Below are 17077 nucleotides of genomic sequence, written 5' to 3'. Positions count from 1 at the left end.
AAGTGCATTTTCAAACAGGTTGAGAAGGTGTCCTGACTGCAAGCAGAAACTCTCGACTCGAGTGACACCTCACCTGCAGAGAACGTGAGCTGGATCTGCTCCTCGATGATCTCCAAGGCAATGAAGTCATGCTTCTCATTAAAACGCCCGTTGTAGAGGAGGAGAGCATTCCTCTCCCTGGTGGCAAACCTAGAGCACAGAGACAAGGGGCTAGTTCATGCTTAATGGCTTATGAATTAAAGACTGATGGCCAAGTTGCCCAGAAGAAAGATGACAATGCATTTAGCAGAAAAGCAAGCCTTTCAATCTTTCTTCAGACAGAAAATTATAAAACTGAGGAGTCAGCCACAGGATCAATCAATTCTTTCCCAATCAACAGAGGCAAGCAAGATGGAAATTACAGAAATCTACTCTGCAGAGATCGGCTGTGGGTGCTGACCCTCACAAAGGGTAAAACTAGGCAGACACACGATGCAGTGTGAGTATCTGACACTAGCCAAACAGTAGCACTTACTACATTTTGCAAACAGTCTCAAAGCTAGAAAGCATTTTCACATCAAAGGGGGAGTACTTGCTGCCTGCTTGCTGTCTAAATGCTACATGGTACAAGGAGAGTCATCAACTGATTAAAAAGACCTGATGGGGAGGCAAGGGGGAAAGAAAGATAAGAGTTACATTAATAATGCCATGTAGACAATCAGCAGGTCGGTCAATTGGAGGATGGAAACTGAACATTTAAATGATTGCACTAAATCAGTGTCAGTGGGTGCTTTTTGGTTTTATTTCTCTTGTGCGTCTAATCTGGGATGTATCACACCTCTTCTGCAGGAAAAGAGGCAACCCCACTTTTAAAAAAGCTTGGGGTTTTCTGTCAGCACAGAACTTTGTTAGCAAACTTCTGCACATTCCATGTATTTTACCATTTTTAATTGAATCCTATCATCTTTGGGGACTTACATACAGCTTTCACCTACTTAGAAATGCAAAAAAATTATTACACTTTACATAAGAATTTTTACAAAGATTAATATTATGTAAAGAGAGAAAGAGAGAGAAACCATGGGAATTTCTTGTGTTTCCAAATGGCAGTGTAGTTTGATTTTGTATCTTGAACTTCAGGAAATATGCCTGATTTAAATTAACCCACTTTTCTTACAAATGAATCAAAAGCTGAACAGACCTAATGAAAACTGTATTCCACGGACAGAAGAAATTATTCTTATGCCTGTCATGTCACTTCTACTAGCAAGAGTCTCATGCAGTGCAACAAAACCTGCATCCAGAGAATGTGAAAGAAGCAGTATTTTAGAACATCAAGGTCTGGCATTTGAAAGAAAAAATTTCAAAACTAAAGAATTCTTTTAACAGAAGTTTTTTGTTAGACATATGTATGTTGTGGATCACACCAAGTAGAGACAATACATTTGTTTAATATTTTTGAAGGAGAATGAATTGTTCTGGTTCAAAACAAAAGAAGTCAAAATTTTGACATTTCCAATAAAACACAAACTCCAAAGAGTATCTGTTAGAGTCCATCAAGATATTATAACAGATTTGATTACTTTTAATCAGTTTTGAAATACATCTTTATTTCTAAATTTATTTAATATACGATAATATTATAGAAGTAAAAGGCAAACTAAATGAATTAAGACAGTACTGTTGAAATATTTCAATATTATCAAAACACTGATCTGGTTTTCCCTTTTCACCATCAAACATTTAATCCAAAGGAATGCAGTTCATGTAAAGCATTTCCCAAGACTGCATTTCTCAGTGGATAACTACTTCTTCAAAACTTTTTTGATCAGATCTATCCAGAATATATATGAGCAAAAGAAATAAGAATAACATGAGTGATGCTTCTTCAGTGGGCAGAAAGACTATGTTTGATTAGCAACAACAGGAACCTTAGTTCTGTTTGAATATATTTTTCTGATACTGTTACAATCCTCCTCCATAATTTTAATTAAACCACTATTTATTAAACTAATAAGTTATTAGCTATTTTTTATATTTCTTTACTCCATGTGTGTTCAGTTCCATTCTTTGCCACTAGTCAAAAGCATCCTTTGTATCATACTAATAGTTAAAGCACTACTGCTCTTGAACTTGTCTGGTTATCACCAGCAGGGTTAAAAATCACTGGTTTTGATATAAGGGAAATTTTTATTCTCAGGATATTAGGAAACAAAAGACAACTTCTCAGAGAGTTTTGAATAAACAGTGAGAAAACCTCTCCACTGACAGTGTCTCTTGGAGTGAAGGAGTAGCAAGCGTTAGAAGGAAGCAAGGAAGATGTATAATGTTGGGAGCAGAAAGACATGCCAGGTCAGTACCCGAAATACTTTTTTTAAAAAAAATGCATTTTAGTCATGAGACTGGACGATGCAAACATCTTGCTCTTTACCAACCAGGAGCAGGTCATGAGTCACTTGAGGCTGAGGGAAGCTAGACACCCTGGTATTTTATGAATGCTCCTAAATCACAAAATATGTAAAGGCAAATTGTCGTCTAGTCAAACTGCTAATTCTTGCTTATCCTTACATAATGTTTTCCACCTGCACTGAAGGATAATAAAAGCCAAAGAAATAACAAGGATAAATAAAAGTGAGCTTCAGGTATGAATAGCTAAACGTGTCGTTATCTCAGACAGTGTGGGATGAGCCCCATGATGGTCTAGACTTTCTATAATCACACTGAGTGGACTGAAGAGTGTTTAGCTCATGACTAAATATGCCATCTTGGTTTTAAAGACAGTGAAGAAACCCTGATGTAAGCACTATGTTGCTACAGTAGTTTGCCATTTCTCAATAACCCCTACACAGAGCATTTGAGTCACTTTCACCTGAAGCACCCTACATGTCAGAGATCTCTTCCTGAAAGCCTGAAAAATGACACCACATGGCTGTGCGGGTAGTGCAGGTAATTTATGCTGGCAGCCAGCCCAGACCACTCTTTTGCATTCACTGTAGGTCTGACGAGTCCAACAGAGCCTTTGCTCCTCAGCTTTTCTGCATACTTAGATCTGACGCTCTAAAATGATCTTCACAGATGCAACTCTTCGTTGCCTTGACTGGCATGCAAACCATGACTGTGCTTTCTGATTTACGCAAATAATAGAATCTTAGAATCATTAAGTTTGAAAAATGTTGAGATGCCATAAAATTTCAGACTTTAGGATTAAGGCAGATGAAGGATGAAATGGAAGGAAGCTGCCTGGCTCCTGACAGGTGTAAAGCACCAGGTAACTGCTTGGTGCTGGACGGGATATGTGCCTGGTGGTGTCCTCCCTGAGCACTTTCTCTGGACAGATGCAGAAGCACGTCTGTCATTGCAGCTGTTGTCGTACCACAAATCCACAGCCTTGGCCTTCTGGGTCAGGGCTAACATATTTTGTGCTATTGAGTCACAGTCAACCACAAGGGAGAACCAAAGATTGATCCTGGCTGGCTAAACCATGGGAAACTGCAAACCCACGACCTCTCCAGAGAAGAGGCATGTGTGCACCTGGAGCTCTGGCTCCACAGCGGGCAAGTCCTATGCCTGACCCAAGAAGTCTTCTCCAGAAGAGTTTTTTTTTTCCCAGGGATGTGTCAGTTGTGGGGAGGAGAGCCCTTGTTCATGCAGTGCAGCTGCCATCGTCTCTCTCCCCACCTCCCTGAGTGCCTCCAAGGGAAAAGTGACAGTCAGCCCAAGTGAAGACTGTCCAACATGGGGACATCAGGGCAGCTGGGATGGGGATGAGGCTGGTTGTGCCTGGATGCTGGGATGGGACCAGAAGCAGAAGCTGGGTATGAAGACCAAGAGGAGTGAGGCAAGGGGCTGGGACAGTTGGGGTTGTCTCAAGCCCAAGGCTGGGAATTGGCGGAAAGGACCCAAGGAGGACCAGTCTGTGCTCAGCCATGGCCTGAGGAGACCAGGTCCTCTAACAGGCCAGGAAACATGAGAGGGGAGAAGCGCTCCCAAACAAGCAGCACGAACTAGCAGCCTGAGCCTGAAAGTCAGGAGGCCACAGGCACAACTAGAAGAACACCTGACATGCTCGAGAGGCAGCAAACCCACCACCCCTCCTCACACCTCCCCTGATGAGGGTTGCGGAGAGGTGGCCAGAGAGGCCCTGGTTGTCCCCTCTCTCTACGCCATTGCCCTGCACTGCAGCAGAGGAAGGTCAGTAGTAAACACCTCAGTGACACCCTCAGCAGGGCAGAAACCAAAACCTTTCAAACACCACGATTGCGCCCCACTCGCAGGAGTCACTGTCAGAAATACCCAGAGTGACCTCTACGTGTAGATAATTCGGTTGCTGACAACATTTAACAAACAGCCCCCAAGCTCAAGTGGAGAAGCCACCAGCCACAGAGCCCTTCCCCACAGGGACTTACATGAGGGAGACTGTGAAGTGGAAGCGCTGCCGCAGCCCCTTGAAGGTGATGAAGGACTGTGGTGGGAAGCTCCTGGTGGTCATCTCGCAGTATGGCCGCTCATATTCACCTGGGGGACACTCACACTTGAAGCCCCCGATGAGCAGGTTCACGCAGGTTCCTCCGTTCTTACACACCCCCGGAGCACAGCGGCCAGAGCGAGCATTCACCTCGCAGTACTCTCCTGAAGCAGAGAAGCAGACATCAGGGAAGGCAACACCTCACCACAGCACTAAACTGTGACACTCGGCTACCTAAGTGTTTGATAAAGATTAAGCTGCTTCCAAACCTCTGCACCTGACCCCCTCTGCAATCGAGGTATGAGCCTGTAGTTGCAGGGGGGTAAGGATGCTTCATTGTCTTTCAAATCTGAATTCTCAGGGGGGTGTGGGATATGTTTTGCTGAGCAGTCCTCTTGCAAATGTCTGACAATGTTGGCCCTAGTTTTCAGATTCCTTGGGTGCTTCCAGACCTGGTGATAAATATAAAGCTGGTGACAGATAGATCTATATGGGAGGAAGTAACACCACCAGTTAAAAACTTGCATGCTCCCTGTCAACCAAAATATGTGTAAATTATTCCGGGGTTTTGCTACGGGTTGGAAATTGTGTAAACAGATAAATGTTTGCACTTTGCCTCAAGTGGAATTTGGCTTTGCTGCCCATGGTGGTGGCAGGGCACAGCTGAGCTTCTGACAGTGCTTGCAAAATGTTTGTAGAAAGAATAAACAGGATGCCAATGACATACATATTGCTTCCACATTTTCCCCTGTACCCTGCAGCTGACAGCCATTTTCTGAACCTTTCAGAGATGTGTGCAGTAGCATTCTGTGGAAGTTGCAGATTCTGTGTACTGCTTGCTGAAGCTGGTTTTCCCCCCAAATGCTTCGACCTTATTCTATTCAAAGTCTGTATCAAGATGTGTTAAATGCAAGTACTAAAAAATTGGGTGTCTTGCTTTGTGCATAGGACATAATTTTTCCTGCATTTGCCCAAAACTGAGAGTGAATCACAACTTCAAAAAATAATTTGTGATAATAATAATTTGTGTTCATAAGGTAGAGAGGATATCCACTTAAAAAATCTGTGGTTGGGACAAAAGCAACTGCTGAATTAATCATTGTACAGGAAGCTAAACCCTCTATGTCAGTTAATTAATTAACATTTATGTTTTGGCATGTGTCTTCCTAAGATGTAAAGCGTGTTCAGAACCTGCACATAAAATTGCTCAGAGAAATTGAAGGTGGCATTTATAGTTGAATTTTACTTAGTAACAATGTCTGAGAAATAAACAGAGAGCAAAATGACACAACACATCCAGCTGAAGGAATGAATACATCTGCAACAGTTTGATATTTGCATGATTACTTGCTACCAGCTTACACAATTAGATTAATTCAAGCACAGTTAAAACCGTGCAAATGCATTCCTGGAGGAAAGTAAAAGCAGCAGGAGCTGTGGGCAGTGACTCACAAACAAAGGCAAATTAAAACGGAAAGTTTTGCTTCAGTCGCTGCTCCCACAGGTTCCCACGCCAAAGCTGCCCCGCGCTGGGCGGCAGGCTGCAGCCAGCAGTATTGCCACATACAGACCTGGATCTGCCCCTCTTTTCTATGCCAAGCTGGTTTAGCCACTGCCCCAGGGATAGCGATCTCTGAGAGAGGTGAGGTGGATAGCCTGGCTGTTTCAGCTCTCCACCCTTGCTGCCTTTCTCCTCTCGCATCAACATCACGTGCCTCTCAGGCAAGTATGATGTACGCCGGCAAAATGCAGGAGCAAACACAGAGTGTTGTGATCATGCAGTCAGCCAAATGCATGCCCCATCCAGGTGGGCTCAGCTCTGGAGAATGGACCTCTGGTCCCATTCCATGCTCCCCATGATGAGCGAAGCCTTTGTACAACTGCCTCCTGACGAGCACATTTGTGACTATCTCCTGGTGAACAATATACTGGGGTGTTTCAGTGTATTTAAAAAGGATGTAACACAAAGGACATGGGAGCTGAACACATCTCTCTATAGTAAAAATTCTCACAGTTAACAAATTAAGAAATAAATCTTTCCTGTCATCCTACAGGGAGTGGAAGCCAAAACCTCTGAAGTAATAAACCATATAGCTCAGAGTTCAATGCCAAGCCTGTGCTTAGAGCTTTTCTGATTCAGCACTGATGTTCCTATATTCTCACTGTAACATATTAACATCAAATGCTGTGAAAACCACTTGATAAATCTTCCCGTTTCCTTTTATTAACAGTGAGTATCAGGCAAGATTATGTGAATACACCCTCCTTGATACTTTAAAATCTTCTACAATGTGTTTCTTTTGGGAGAAATTGTATATATAATCCAAGACAGAAAATTCCCTCAGTGTACTGGATGTGCCAAACAAAGCGCACACATACATCAGATTCTCTAAGAGGGCGCTACAGAAGGGGCTTCTTGATGATCCACTGCATAAGCACATCCAATCCCCCTTAACACACACGCATCTTGTATACCAAAACTCTCAAAAAACTGGAAAACCACAATTCCTATAGAAATAATAAATGCAGGTTTGTCACTTTAAAAAAAGTAGTAGGATATTTTGCGAAATAGTTCTCCAGCTCAGAGAGGAATGTAATCTTCAAGGCTTTGTGAAAACAGAATGATATATTTGGCAAAAGCAAATAACACACAGGCTTGAATACACAGGGAGAAAAAGGAGTGAGCTAAAAGGAGAGATTCCTGGCACTGTAGCACGCTGTGGCAATGCCATGGCAATACGGAGGCAAAGTATAAAAGCCTAAGCTGGAAGTCATTGATGGTTCTGTATTAATTCTGTGATATAACAAGAATGTATAGACCATTTGTTTAGATACCTATACAGGCATAGAACTATTTAAGAGAAAAGAACATGCACAGAAAAGTTCTACTGAATTCTGTTTATTACTGCTTTTCATTATGATGCTTAAAGAAGTAATTTAAAAGAATGTAGTTCATCTTTAAATAAGATCTTTTGTCCTATATTCATTCAGCTGTAGCACCACTGATGTCCCAGTTACTAAAATTATTCTGAATTCTCTTTAGTCTGTAATGTAAATGAGAACTGCAGTTGATGCGTATTCTTTGATGTTGAATTTTCATATTTTATGTATATTTAGAAAAATGTATTAAAATAGTGGTTTTGAAATCTCTACAGTAACTCCAAGACATCACTGTGCTTCAAGGCACAAAGGTCTACCAAGAAACTTGATAAACCCCTATTTACCCCTTTTTTCCCAAAAGTAAAAAAAGTGCCTGAAATTATTTAGAAACATGGCATATTTGGCTTTATGAAGTAGCCATCTGAGCAAGTATTCAGAGCAGGGCTTTGATCAGGAGCATCTAACCTCTTTTGGCCACTGAACACACTTTTGGTTGCTCTTGGGTTTGTCACTTCCAAGGGCGGCCACCTCATCCCAGACATATTGCCGTCCCACAGCACTGCCCCGCGGGAGCTTTGTGGCACGGCCTGAAAAGCGCCCTCAAAATTTGAATCTAAGCTCGCGTGGACTTGAAGGATGGGCTGGTTGCTGGCTGGGGCTGGAGTCGGAAAGCCCTAAGGGAAGGGCTACTTGAGGAGCTGAAACGGAAGGGATCTGCATCCACCAGCCTTCGGGATGAAAAGTGCCTCTGTGCTTGCTCGCAGCTGCAGGTCAGAGGGCTGGGACGCACTGTTGGAGGGGATGTCTCGCAGTCCAGGGGAAAAAATAGTACAGAAGGAGGGAGATCTGCTCTGCAGCGAGGGTCTGGGGGGACTTGGCTGATAAGAGCACAGCCACCACCCAGACAGCTGCCACACATGGCCTGGGGAGGGTCTGCGACACCAGTGATGCCAGCGTGCCTCACCCCCTCACCCAGCCCGTGAAACACCCCTTCGCTCCTCACGGCATTCCCTTCGCTAATATATTTTTTTTTTTTTTTTTGCCAAAAATCGCATTTTTGGCCAGCATTTTAGGAATCACTTAAAAAACTAGTTATAAATCACAACTGTCTGAAATCCAAGCAGGAGACATGAAGCTTAGTCCCTCCAGCTGCTATATCTAAAGCATGCGCTGTCAGATAACATGGGCCATGGCTGCCTGTTATCTGCTGGGAGATTCCTGGGCTCTGAAAAAATCCTGGCCCAAGCCAGCAAACGGTTTACAGTTACAGGGTAGTAGCTGATCTCATATGCTCTCAATTAATATTGATGACTCTTAAAGCTACAGTCCTGTGGCTTTTACACAGCCCTTTAGGTACTGCTTCCCAGTTTTAAAGCCCTTGAGATCACCACGTGATAGCTGCTTTCGACACTGCTTCCTGCTCTCAACCGTCATATACCTCTTCTCCAGTTTTAGGACTAACTTTACAAAGATGTTAATCATAAAATTTCTCCTATTAATTTTATGTAAGTGAGGACACCACAATATCAGGTGTAACATAACCAGAAAGGCAAAGCAAAAGACCGGCTAGAATATTGGTCTTCCTCTGACTTATTCCAAGTAAAGTAATGGAAGAGTTTAATGAATAAACAATAAATGATGATTTAAAAAGTGAAAAGAAATACAGATAAGCTATCTGAAAAATTTAAAAATAATCTCACAATTGCAAATACCTTGTGAGCTGAACATTATGGGTTTCAAAGAGCACACTGGTGTGCATCAATGAGCCGGTCTTTGCAGAAATCTGCCTGTGGTTTTGCTGGTGAGTTGCTTGACCTTACAATGACAGACAATGTATAACATTAGAAAGCTTGCTGGAAACAACATGATGGCATTGGAATAAATACAGAATTACCCTACATTTCAGTTTGCTGCAACATGTTTCCCCAATATCCTTGTTTAGGGACCAGCCCTCAAAAATTTGTACAATTCTCTGATTGTTTTCAATGGAAATACTACATTAAATATATATTTACATGAAGCAGCAGACCTGCACTGATGTGCTTCTTTTTTTCCAGTTTCCCTAGACACGTTAATTTTTCACTCAGTATCTGTAATTGTTTGACTTGAACTGATTCTTCTGTCCTTTCCTCCATCCTGCCATTTGCTCTAGATACATATTAATCTTCTCCATGTTTGTACTTGCTTCAACAGAATGGAAAACATTTTGAGAAGCTGATTTAACCAGCCAGCCTAAAATTATTTACTTTAAAGTGAAAAGCAGAAACAACAAGAAACAGGGCAAAAGCAGAAACAAGAAATAGGGCAACTACATTCTTCAAAGAATTCCCATTGACCCATTGCCCTAATAAAGAACAAACTATCATTAAAAATGTATTTGCTACCTTGCACATTATGGGAAAATCAATCCTCCTCTCCCTTTAGTAACTAAACTGCTACTAACCTTAAATGACAATTGGCACTAAAGCAATCAGTGCACTGAGTAATAAGAAGGTTGCTAAAAAAAAATTAGCTGCAGAATCAGCCTGGAAATCTCTACTTGGACAAGAGATGAAGAAGCTGGGATCCAACGCACCCACTTTAGGGGTCGTTTCACCATAGTTTAGGCTGAGTGGGAGTTACCATAGTCCCCTCCTTTCCCCAAACTCATTGCACTTTCCTCCCCCTCTCTTGTGTTGGCATTCATATAATCCTGCTGTTGACCAATTTGTGGAACTAAGGTGGCAAAACACCATTCATTTCTTTATTCTAGGGTTAGTGATCTTCTGATTAGGTCCCTCCTAGGATTGATGGGATGAATAGCACAGCAGGCACAGGGGAAGGAGGCAGGACCATGCACCCAGGAATAAGAATGAAAGAATGGTCTTAGAAAGGTTTAACTGTTATGGAAATAACATCTGTAAGCCAATTTAGGTGGCTCATGCTTGACTTAGGTGAACTGGATCAACACCGTCAGTGGATACCCACCTCTCTCCACTGCCTATGCAGGGATGTACTGCAAGAAAATTTGCCTAAAACGTTGGTGCAAGTCAAATAATAAAAATGAATACTGGATTTTGCCCATAAAGGGAAATTCATTACTTCAGTGACTCTGTGGTGCATGAGCCTACCCTCAGAACCAAACGGGAAAAGTCAGCCTTACCTCCCAGCAAATGCCACTTACCAATGAAACATTATACAAAAAAAAAAACCCAAGCAAACAAAATCTACTGGTTTTATGAGAGAAGTTAGAAAGCAGTTACACAGAAAAAAGTAACAAAGTAATTCTGAATGAAGGAGAAGCTGGATCGAATAGAAGTTAGAAGCCACTGGTGTACTAGTGACTGTGATTAATCAGGGGACAATTATATTCATGTACTGTTTTACACAGATAACTCAGAAGTGCTATTTGAAGGGCAGAGCTAAAATCTGGGTCCCTTAGAAATCAATGCCAAACATCTACTGCCACTTCAGAGAGGCCGTGCGGATGCATTCATTAGACTTAATACTGACATGGATGGTCGTCACTTCATGAGGTTTCTACATTACACTGCTACTAAACATTCAAATTTGAATGTTCCTTTTACCTATTAATTTATGTTTTTAGAATTGGAACTAATCTAGGAACATTAAAATGAGCCCCAACACTTACAGGAAGAAACATAAGCTTAAGGCCACTTTGGGGTCACCCTCCTCCCCTTTGCTTCCTGCTCCCTTTGCTGCTTTCTGCACTATAAAGGCAGATTATGAGAAACAGGTTAAAGTAAAATAATACATAAATACATAAACACATGAAAGCACACACCACACAAAGAGACATACACTCGCACTGTTCAGGACTAAATCCCAGTGACTCGTAATGACAGCTGTCCTTCATAATTTAAGTTGCTAACCGTTCCAGATTTAAGAAGATGTATTTGCAAGAACTTGAAACACTAAGCAAAATAACAACAAAAACACTCCTCTCATACACACTATATATATATATATATACACACACACACACATATATAGCTCGCCAAGTAGCACTCTGGGGTGACAGATAGAAAATGATCCTATAATAAGATACTCTGGAAATCACTGTTTATCTCTAGATCTAGTTTCACCCTTCTCTCTTCCCTGTGGCTTCTTCCACAAAGTTCCCGCTGGACATTCCTGATATCTCACGAATCAGATTTCCAAAAATCATGAGACTGGGCTAAATAAAGGTCATGAGATCTTTAATCATGAGATGCTCCGAAATTAATATGGGAGGCTTTTTATTTTCTTTTATTTGCCTCTGAAGCTGCGGGTGGCATCTGCTGGCCCCAAGGCCTGTGAGAGTTCTTGGTGATCAAATTCCAGCCCAAAACACACAACCAACACTGGCTGCTCTGAGGGAACTCCCATTCCCACTTCCATCCCAGGAGGAAGATGCTACTCGACCCTTCCCAGCTCTTCTTCCCACTGGGGTCCCTTGGGGCCAGCGTCTGCACCCAGCTGCTCCAGGATCCTGCAAGCTCCTGGGAGGGGGAGGACCACAATCAAAAACTCCCCCAGCCACACAGGCAAGTCAAAGGCCAGGACCCCATCCACCTCCTCATCCTTCCCCACTAGCAACCAAGCTAAAATGGATTTCACAAAATCAAGAGCAGGAAAGGCTCAGGTCTCCATCTCTCAAGCTGCTTTGAGCCGTGCCCGCCGGTGCACCACACACGCAGAGCAGCCACTGAAATTGTGCCTGACTCCTTGCCAGTCCAAAATCAGGCCCAAGGCCCTGTGCGCAGCACTGGCATGAGCAAAGACGTTCCTCTTCTCCTCGCCTTCTCCCCTTCCCTGGTCACAAAACAAAGCAAAACAAAAGACACCCTGCAGGGCTGGGTGGATGGATGGATGATTCGGGATTTGGGTTTTTTTGAGTTTTTGCATTTAAATGAGAAGGAATAATTGGGGGAAAAAAAAAGAAACAATACTGAGGAGGATTAGTGATATTTGGGGCACATCTGCTGGAGAAATGAATTAGTCTGTGGATTCCAGAAACTACGAGCATAATGATATATGCTCACTTTGAATGGTGACTGGACCTTGTCCTCCCATGCAACTTGCACCAGTGCTGGCAGGAACAGAGCACAATCAAAAGTCACAACTGAGTCTTTAATACCTGTTGTCTCTTCCTTGTCTGTTTGTTGAGGATTAAAAATTCTCATTCATTAAGCTTCTACTCTATACCAGATAGCTCACCTTTCACCTTCCAGCAACAAGGCCAGGAGTGGTGTGAGCGCCAGAGCACTACCAACAGTTATCACAAGTATTGTGATTTTTTTTTTTTTCCCCTTTAGCACTCTGATGAGCCAGGTACTACAATAAAAAGGAGGTGCACGCTATGTGGCTGGCCTCTCCCTGCTGCCTGCTCCCACAGGCACAATCACCCCCAGACTTCTGAGGAAACGGAAAAGCACTTTTTTTGAATGTATTAGATGTGGTGAAGAATGAGAAATAAAACATCCATGCATTCAGACTGCCACAGCTACCTACCAACAGTTTTTGCTCTATGGGATCCAGTGGCTGATTTCTTAACATCTTAATCTTTACTCTTGGCTGATTTTCCAACTATTTCTAAGCTCTGTAAATTATTGAACCATTTGTTGCAATGTACAGTGCCCTCACAAGGTGCCATCTCCCTCTGCATTTGACCTTTAAGGAAAAGCTTTGGAGACCTTTTTAGGTCCTGTCTTTCACCCAGGACTATACACAGCACAAATCTACCCAAGAGAAAAAAGAAACACACCAAAATTTCCAGTTTATATTGAGTCCTGCAGAAAGTTTATATGTGAGACAATTTATTAAAATGCAAATTGCACTTATTTAGGGTAAGATATGGTGACCAAGCAGTGCCTTTCAAAAGCTTAAGCTTTATCTCTGGATGTATTTAGTAGGAAGAAAACACTACTGTAGATGTCAAATATAAATCCCAAATTAGATTATGCCATTGTGTCTGCAATTTGCATTATGTCTTACTTGGAATAAATCTCTTCCTAAAAAACCCACCTTAAAACCAATGAAAAACCTGGAGGTGTAAGAACAAAACACACCTCTGCATAACATACTTATATTCATTTACAGAGGAATATCCCTCCCTCCGTTTATTTTCAAGAGAAACAATCATCCTCTACCTTTACTATTGTACACATCTGATTTTTTTTTTCTCTGCTCTCTATGCCCCTCGATTTATCTCCAGGACCATTCCTCGAGGAGGGGCACGTGGAAGGAACTGAAGGCTGGAGCAGCCACCCTGGCTTGCAGGACACATTCCCTTAGAGACAGCCTTTGCAGCCTGGTCTGTATTTGCATCCCTGCACACCTGCAGGCACTTCAGCATGGGAACCAGCTGCCATGCCTAGTTCTCACCTCCTTCCACAGGCAGCAGTGAGAAAGAAAAAGGGTACTCACAAACTCGGTGTGCTTCTGCTCAGATGACAACAAACGCTATTTCATCACGCAAAATTTTAATTTTTACTGGGCACTGAATGCCACCACTGGGAGCATTAATTCCCCGAGGCTGCTGTTCCACAGGCCACTGTGGCCTCACACTGGGCTTTTCAAAGTACATTAAGCTATTTATGTGAATGAGGAAAGCAAGCAAGGCGTGGTGGCTGTGCCAGGGGTGTGTATGCAATAACATCTTTTATCAACAGGAACTCAGGAGTTGGAAAACCAGAGGTGCTTTCAGGAACCATCAGGCATCCTGCTCACTTCCAGCCTGCTTTCCCTAAGCTGCTTTCCACAGAGGAGGACGCCAAAGGGCTGCAACTCCCAGTTCCCAAATTTGTAGGGAAGGGGAAAGCTCTAGCAGTTATTTTTGAGCAAGTTAACATCTTGAAGCAGTTGAAAAAGGGAACATACCTGCAAATAATTGACCTTAAAAAGAGAGAAAGAAAGAAAAGGGCTCAGGAATATAGGGAAAAGGAGATCAGGGTCTTCCTCTCAATAGCAAACATCACTGTTTTCTTTAGAAAAGTCCAGCCCTTATTCCACTAAGATCCTGTTGAAATTTCTCCGTGTAGCTGTTATGTACTTGATGTTTTGTCTCAGAACAAGAGACAAAGCACCGAAGAAACCATCTGCCCTGGTCCCCAGCAGCCCGCTGGGATTAACTGCACAGGCAGCTAACTCTGCACACCTCCATTAAAGGAAGATTGGTGAGAGCCTGCATTTTGTGTTTATGGAAAATTATAATGTTTCACAGGAAAATCTCACTTTCACATCTTCTGCATAATCCAACACTACAGTAAAAATGATGGCATTTAGAAATAGGCAGACCTCAAACCAAATTGTGCTCCTTAACATCCTAGGTGGTCCCAGAAGCTCTGGTGGAAAGAAGCATAATGGCCAATTAGTGAGAATAATTGAAGAGTAGCCATAAAATATTAATAATGCAACTGAAAAACATGCTCAAAGTAAATCTACTATTGTAATTACATCTTAGGAAGCTGGAATTTCAGAGCTTTGTATTTTCATTTTATATGAGAAGTATTAGGTTAAAATAACTATCTTTATTGTGGATCGTATGAGTTCCGAGGTTTTGCTTGATGGAGTCGATTGAACTGGCAAACACAATCCAATGTTTATCAACTTTCCATTGTTGTACACTGAAGGCAAATTTTGAAAAAAAATCAAAAATGTCCCTTTGCTTGTCAAATTAAAAGGATTAGGGTTAAAAAGATATGCCCATACTTCCAAATGCTTCCTACACAGGTCAGTAAACATAATCTGAAAACAAAAAGCAACCTAATCAGTGAAGCCGACTTTTTCTTAATGACTCTTGAAAAAGGCACTGTAATGTCTCACATAACTCACACAGAAAATCTCAAATTCAGTGTAATTTTAAATCTACAGATTAGGTAGAAATTAAAAAGTTACATTTTCTTAAAATTTTTTAACACTCTTCAAAAATTAATCCAGCCAGCTTCCACAACTTGTACTTAACTCTTGTTACAAGTTTAGTAGATTAAAATTCAGCCTTTGTGTAAAATATGATTTCATTTTAAAGTCACTTTAAACGATTACCATCTTCTTAGAGTTAATATACTTTACTGTGTCATCTAGGTTGTGTTTAATTATTAATATAAGACACTCAGCTTCATAATAATGTTTCTTACAATATGCAGTCAGTGTGCTGACCCCTTGAAGCTGGGTGTCCCTATCTACCTAAAATATATTTTTAATAATTCTATTATAGAACACTGTATAATAGCTCTCATATGCTTAGATATGGAGAATCTGAGAGACAGCCTGAAGTAAAGTATCTTCACCTTGATTTCTAGAAACTGAAATTTCAGGCTGACGACTGCTCGCGAAGCTGCGATTCAAGGGCACCGTACAGTGTGCGTCGCAGAACAAAACCTGCCCCAGGAGGAGCAGGGGCTGGGATGCAGGCACTGAACCATGATGCTCTAAACAAAAGAGCATTTGCAACAACAATGAAGTTGTGGTTCCCACCATGCTCTGCACAACTGTATTGCAGAACTGTAATTATCTTGATGTTCAAGACCAAGCGCCTCAGTCTGGTGCTCAACTGTCAAAACTTTCAGTCTTCGTAACACAAAGAACAGACAAACAAGAAACTACTTGATACTTTTTTCCTCCTTAACAGGACATCGTCCTGATACCCTCATCTCTGCACCCAACTATCCTTCCTGCTACTTTCCTGTTGTTTATCTGCTGATGAAAATAAAAATGTCTAACTTGGGAATTATGAATATATACTACAGAAGCCAAATAGGTTTTTCATAATTCAGTCTTACTGAATTGTAAAGGGGCTTCCCAGTTTTGTTTCCCAGTTTTGTATTTAGAGCCAGGAAAAAAGAAGAAAAATTTTCAGACCTGCAACTTTATACAGGCCTTCACTGGGGTACATCCACCCTACGCAAGCTTTCTCACGGTATTGCCATACAGAAACTGCAAGTAAAGGCAAACAGGTATTCTCCTCTGAGGCACCAAGAAACAACGGAAGTTATTAAAAGGCTGACAGTCAGCACTTGACTATTCCTGTATCCAGAATCAGCAGAAAAACTTCATTAAAAACTGTTAAGACTTCTGCGAATGGGAAAAGATACAGCCTTTAAATTATGAAAATGGTGCAAATCACCCAGTGCCCCAGTAGCTGTAATTAAACTCTTGAAAATGAATATACTATTTCTAACAGCATTAGACCTTGCCACTGGTTTTGTGTGTTTATTACACAAATGCACCTGGAATCCAGCAGCATAACTTTGAAGGCCTGGACTAAGGGACACTGTTAAGGCAGCAACGATACAAAACATTTTAGCGCCTTCACTGCAACGCCTTAACATCTGAATGAAGGGTGAGAGATGACCCATGAAGTTGTCCCATACTGCGGACAATATCCCTACATTTCTGAGAGTGTTTGGAACAACAGAATTTCTTATTTGGTGTTCTATGGCAAAGACAAACTTGGTCACAGCTGTTTGAAAGTGCTGGCAAAGCCCCATGATACTGTGGGGATAATCTTTGTTCAGCGTTGCCATTGCAAAGCCATGGCCTTTCACAAGCTAAACAAGGAGTTAAAGATGCAGTGGGGAACCCGAAGGAATCAAATGAAGGTTTGCTGTACAGGATTTTGGCTGTTACACACCTGTGATCCCACCGCTCCAGCAGAGCTGCAGAAGTGTAATCAAGAGTGGAATTTCAGACCGTTTCGTCCAAGATAAAACACTCATTATGGCTACCCTGGCTGCCAGATTTCTCTACTTGAAAGCTGAAATTCTCCCAAAT

The 17077-nt window shown here is 41.9% G+C and overlaps 1 protein-coding gene across 8 annotated transcripts in view; it reads right to left on the bottom strand.

Moving 5' to 3' along the window:
* The window catches only part of CELSR1 (cadherin EGF LAG seven-pass G-type receptor 1), a 168381-nt gene that overhangs the window by 75312 nt on the left and 75992 nt on the right, over positions 1-17077 (bottom strand). For all 8 annotated transcript variants that reach the window (XM_075081303.1, XM_075081305.1, XM_075081308.1 and 5 more), the window contains exons 3-4: positions 4386-4608; positions 74-189 (exon numbers count right to left, since the gene is read on the bottom strand). In XM_075081303.1, the coding sequence (XP_074937404.1) occupies positions 74-189; positions 4386-4608 (339 nt within the window). The remainder of the gene's footprint in view (positions 1-73; positions 190-4385; positions 4609-17077) is intronic.

This window comes from Phalacrocorax aristotelis, chromosome 1 (genome assembly GCF_949628215.1).
Source record: "Phalacrocorax aristotelis chromosome 1, bGulAri2.1, whole genome shotgun sequence".
NCBI lineage: Eukaryota > Metazoa > Chordata > Aves > Suliformes > Phalacrocoracidae > Phalacrocorax > Phalacrocorax aristotelis.
This window is presented reverse-complemented; position numbering and strand designations above follow the sequence as displayed.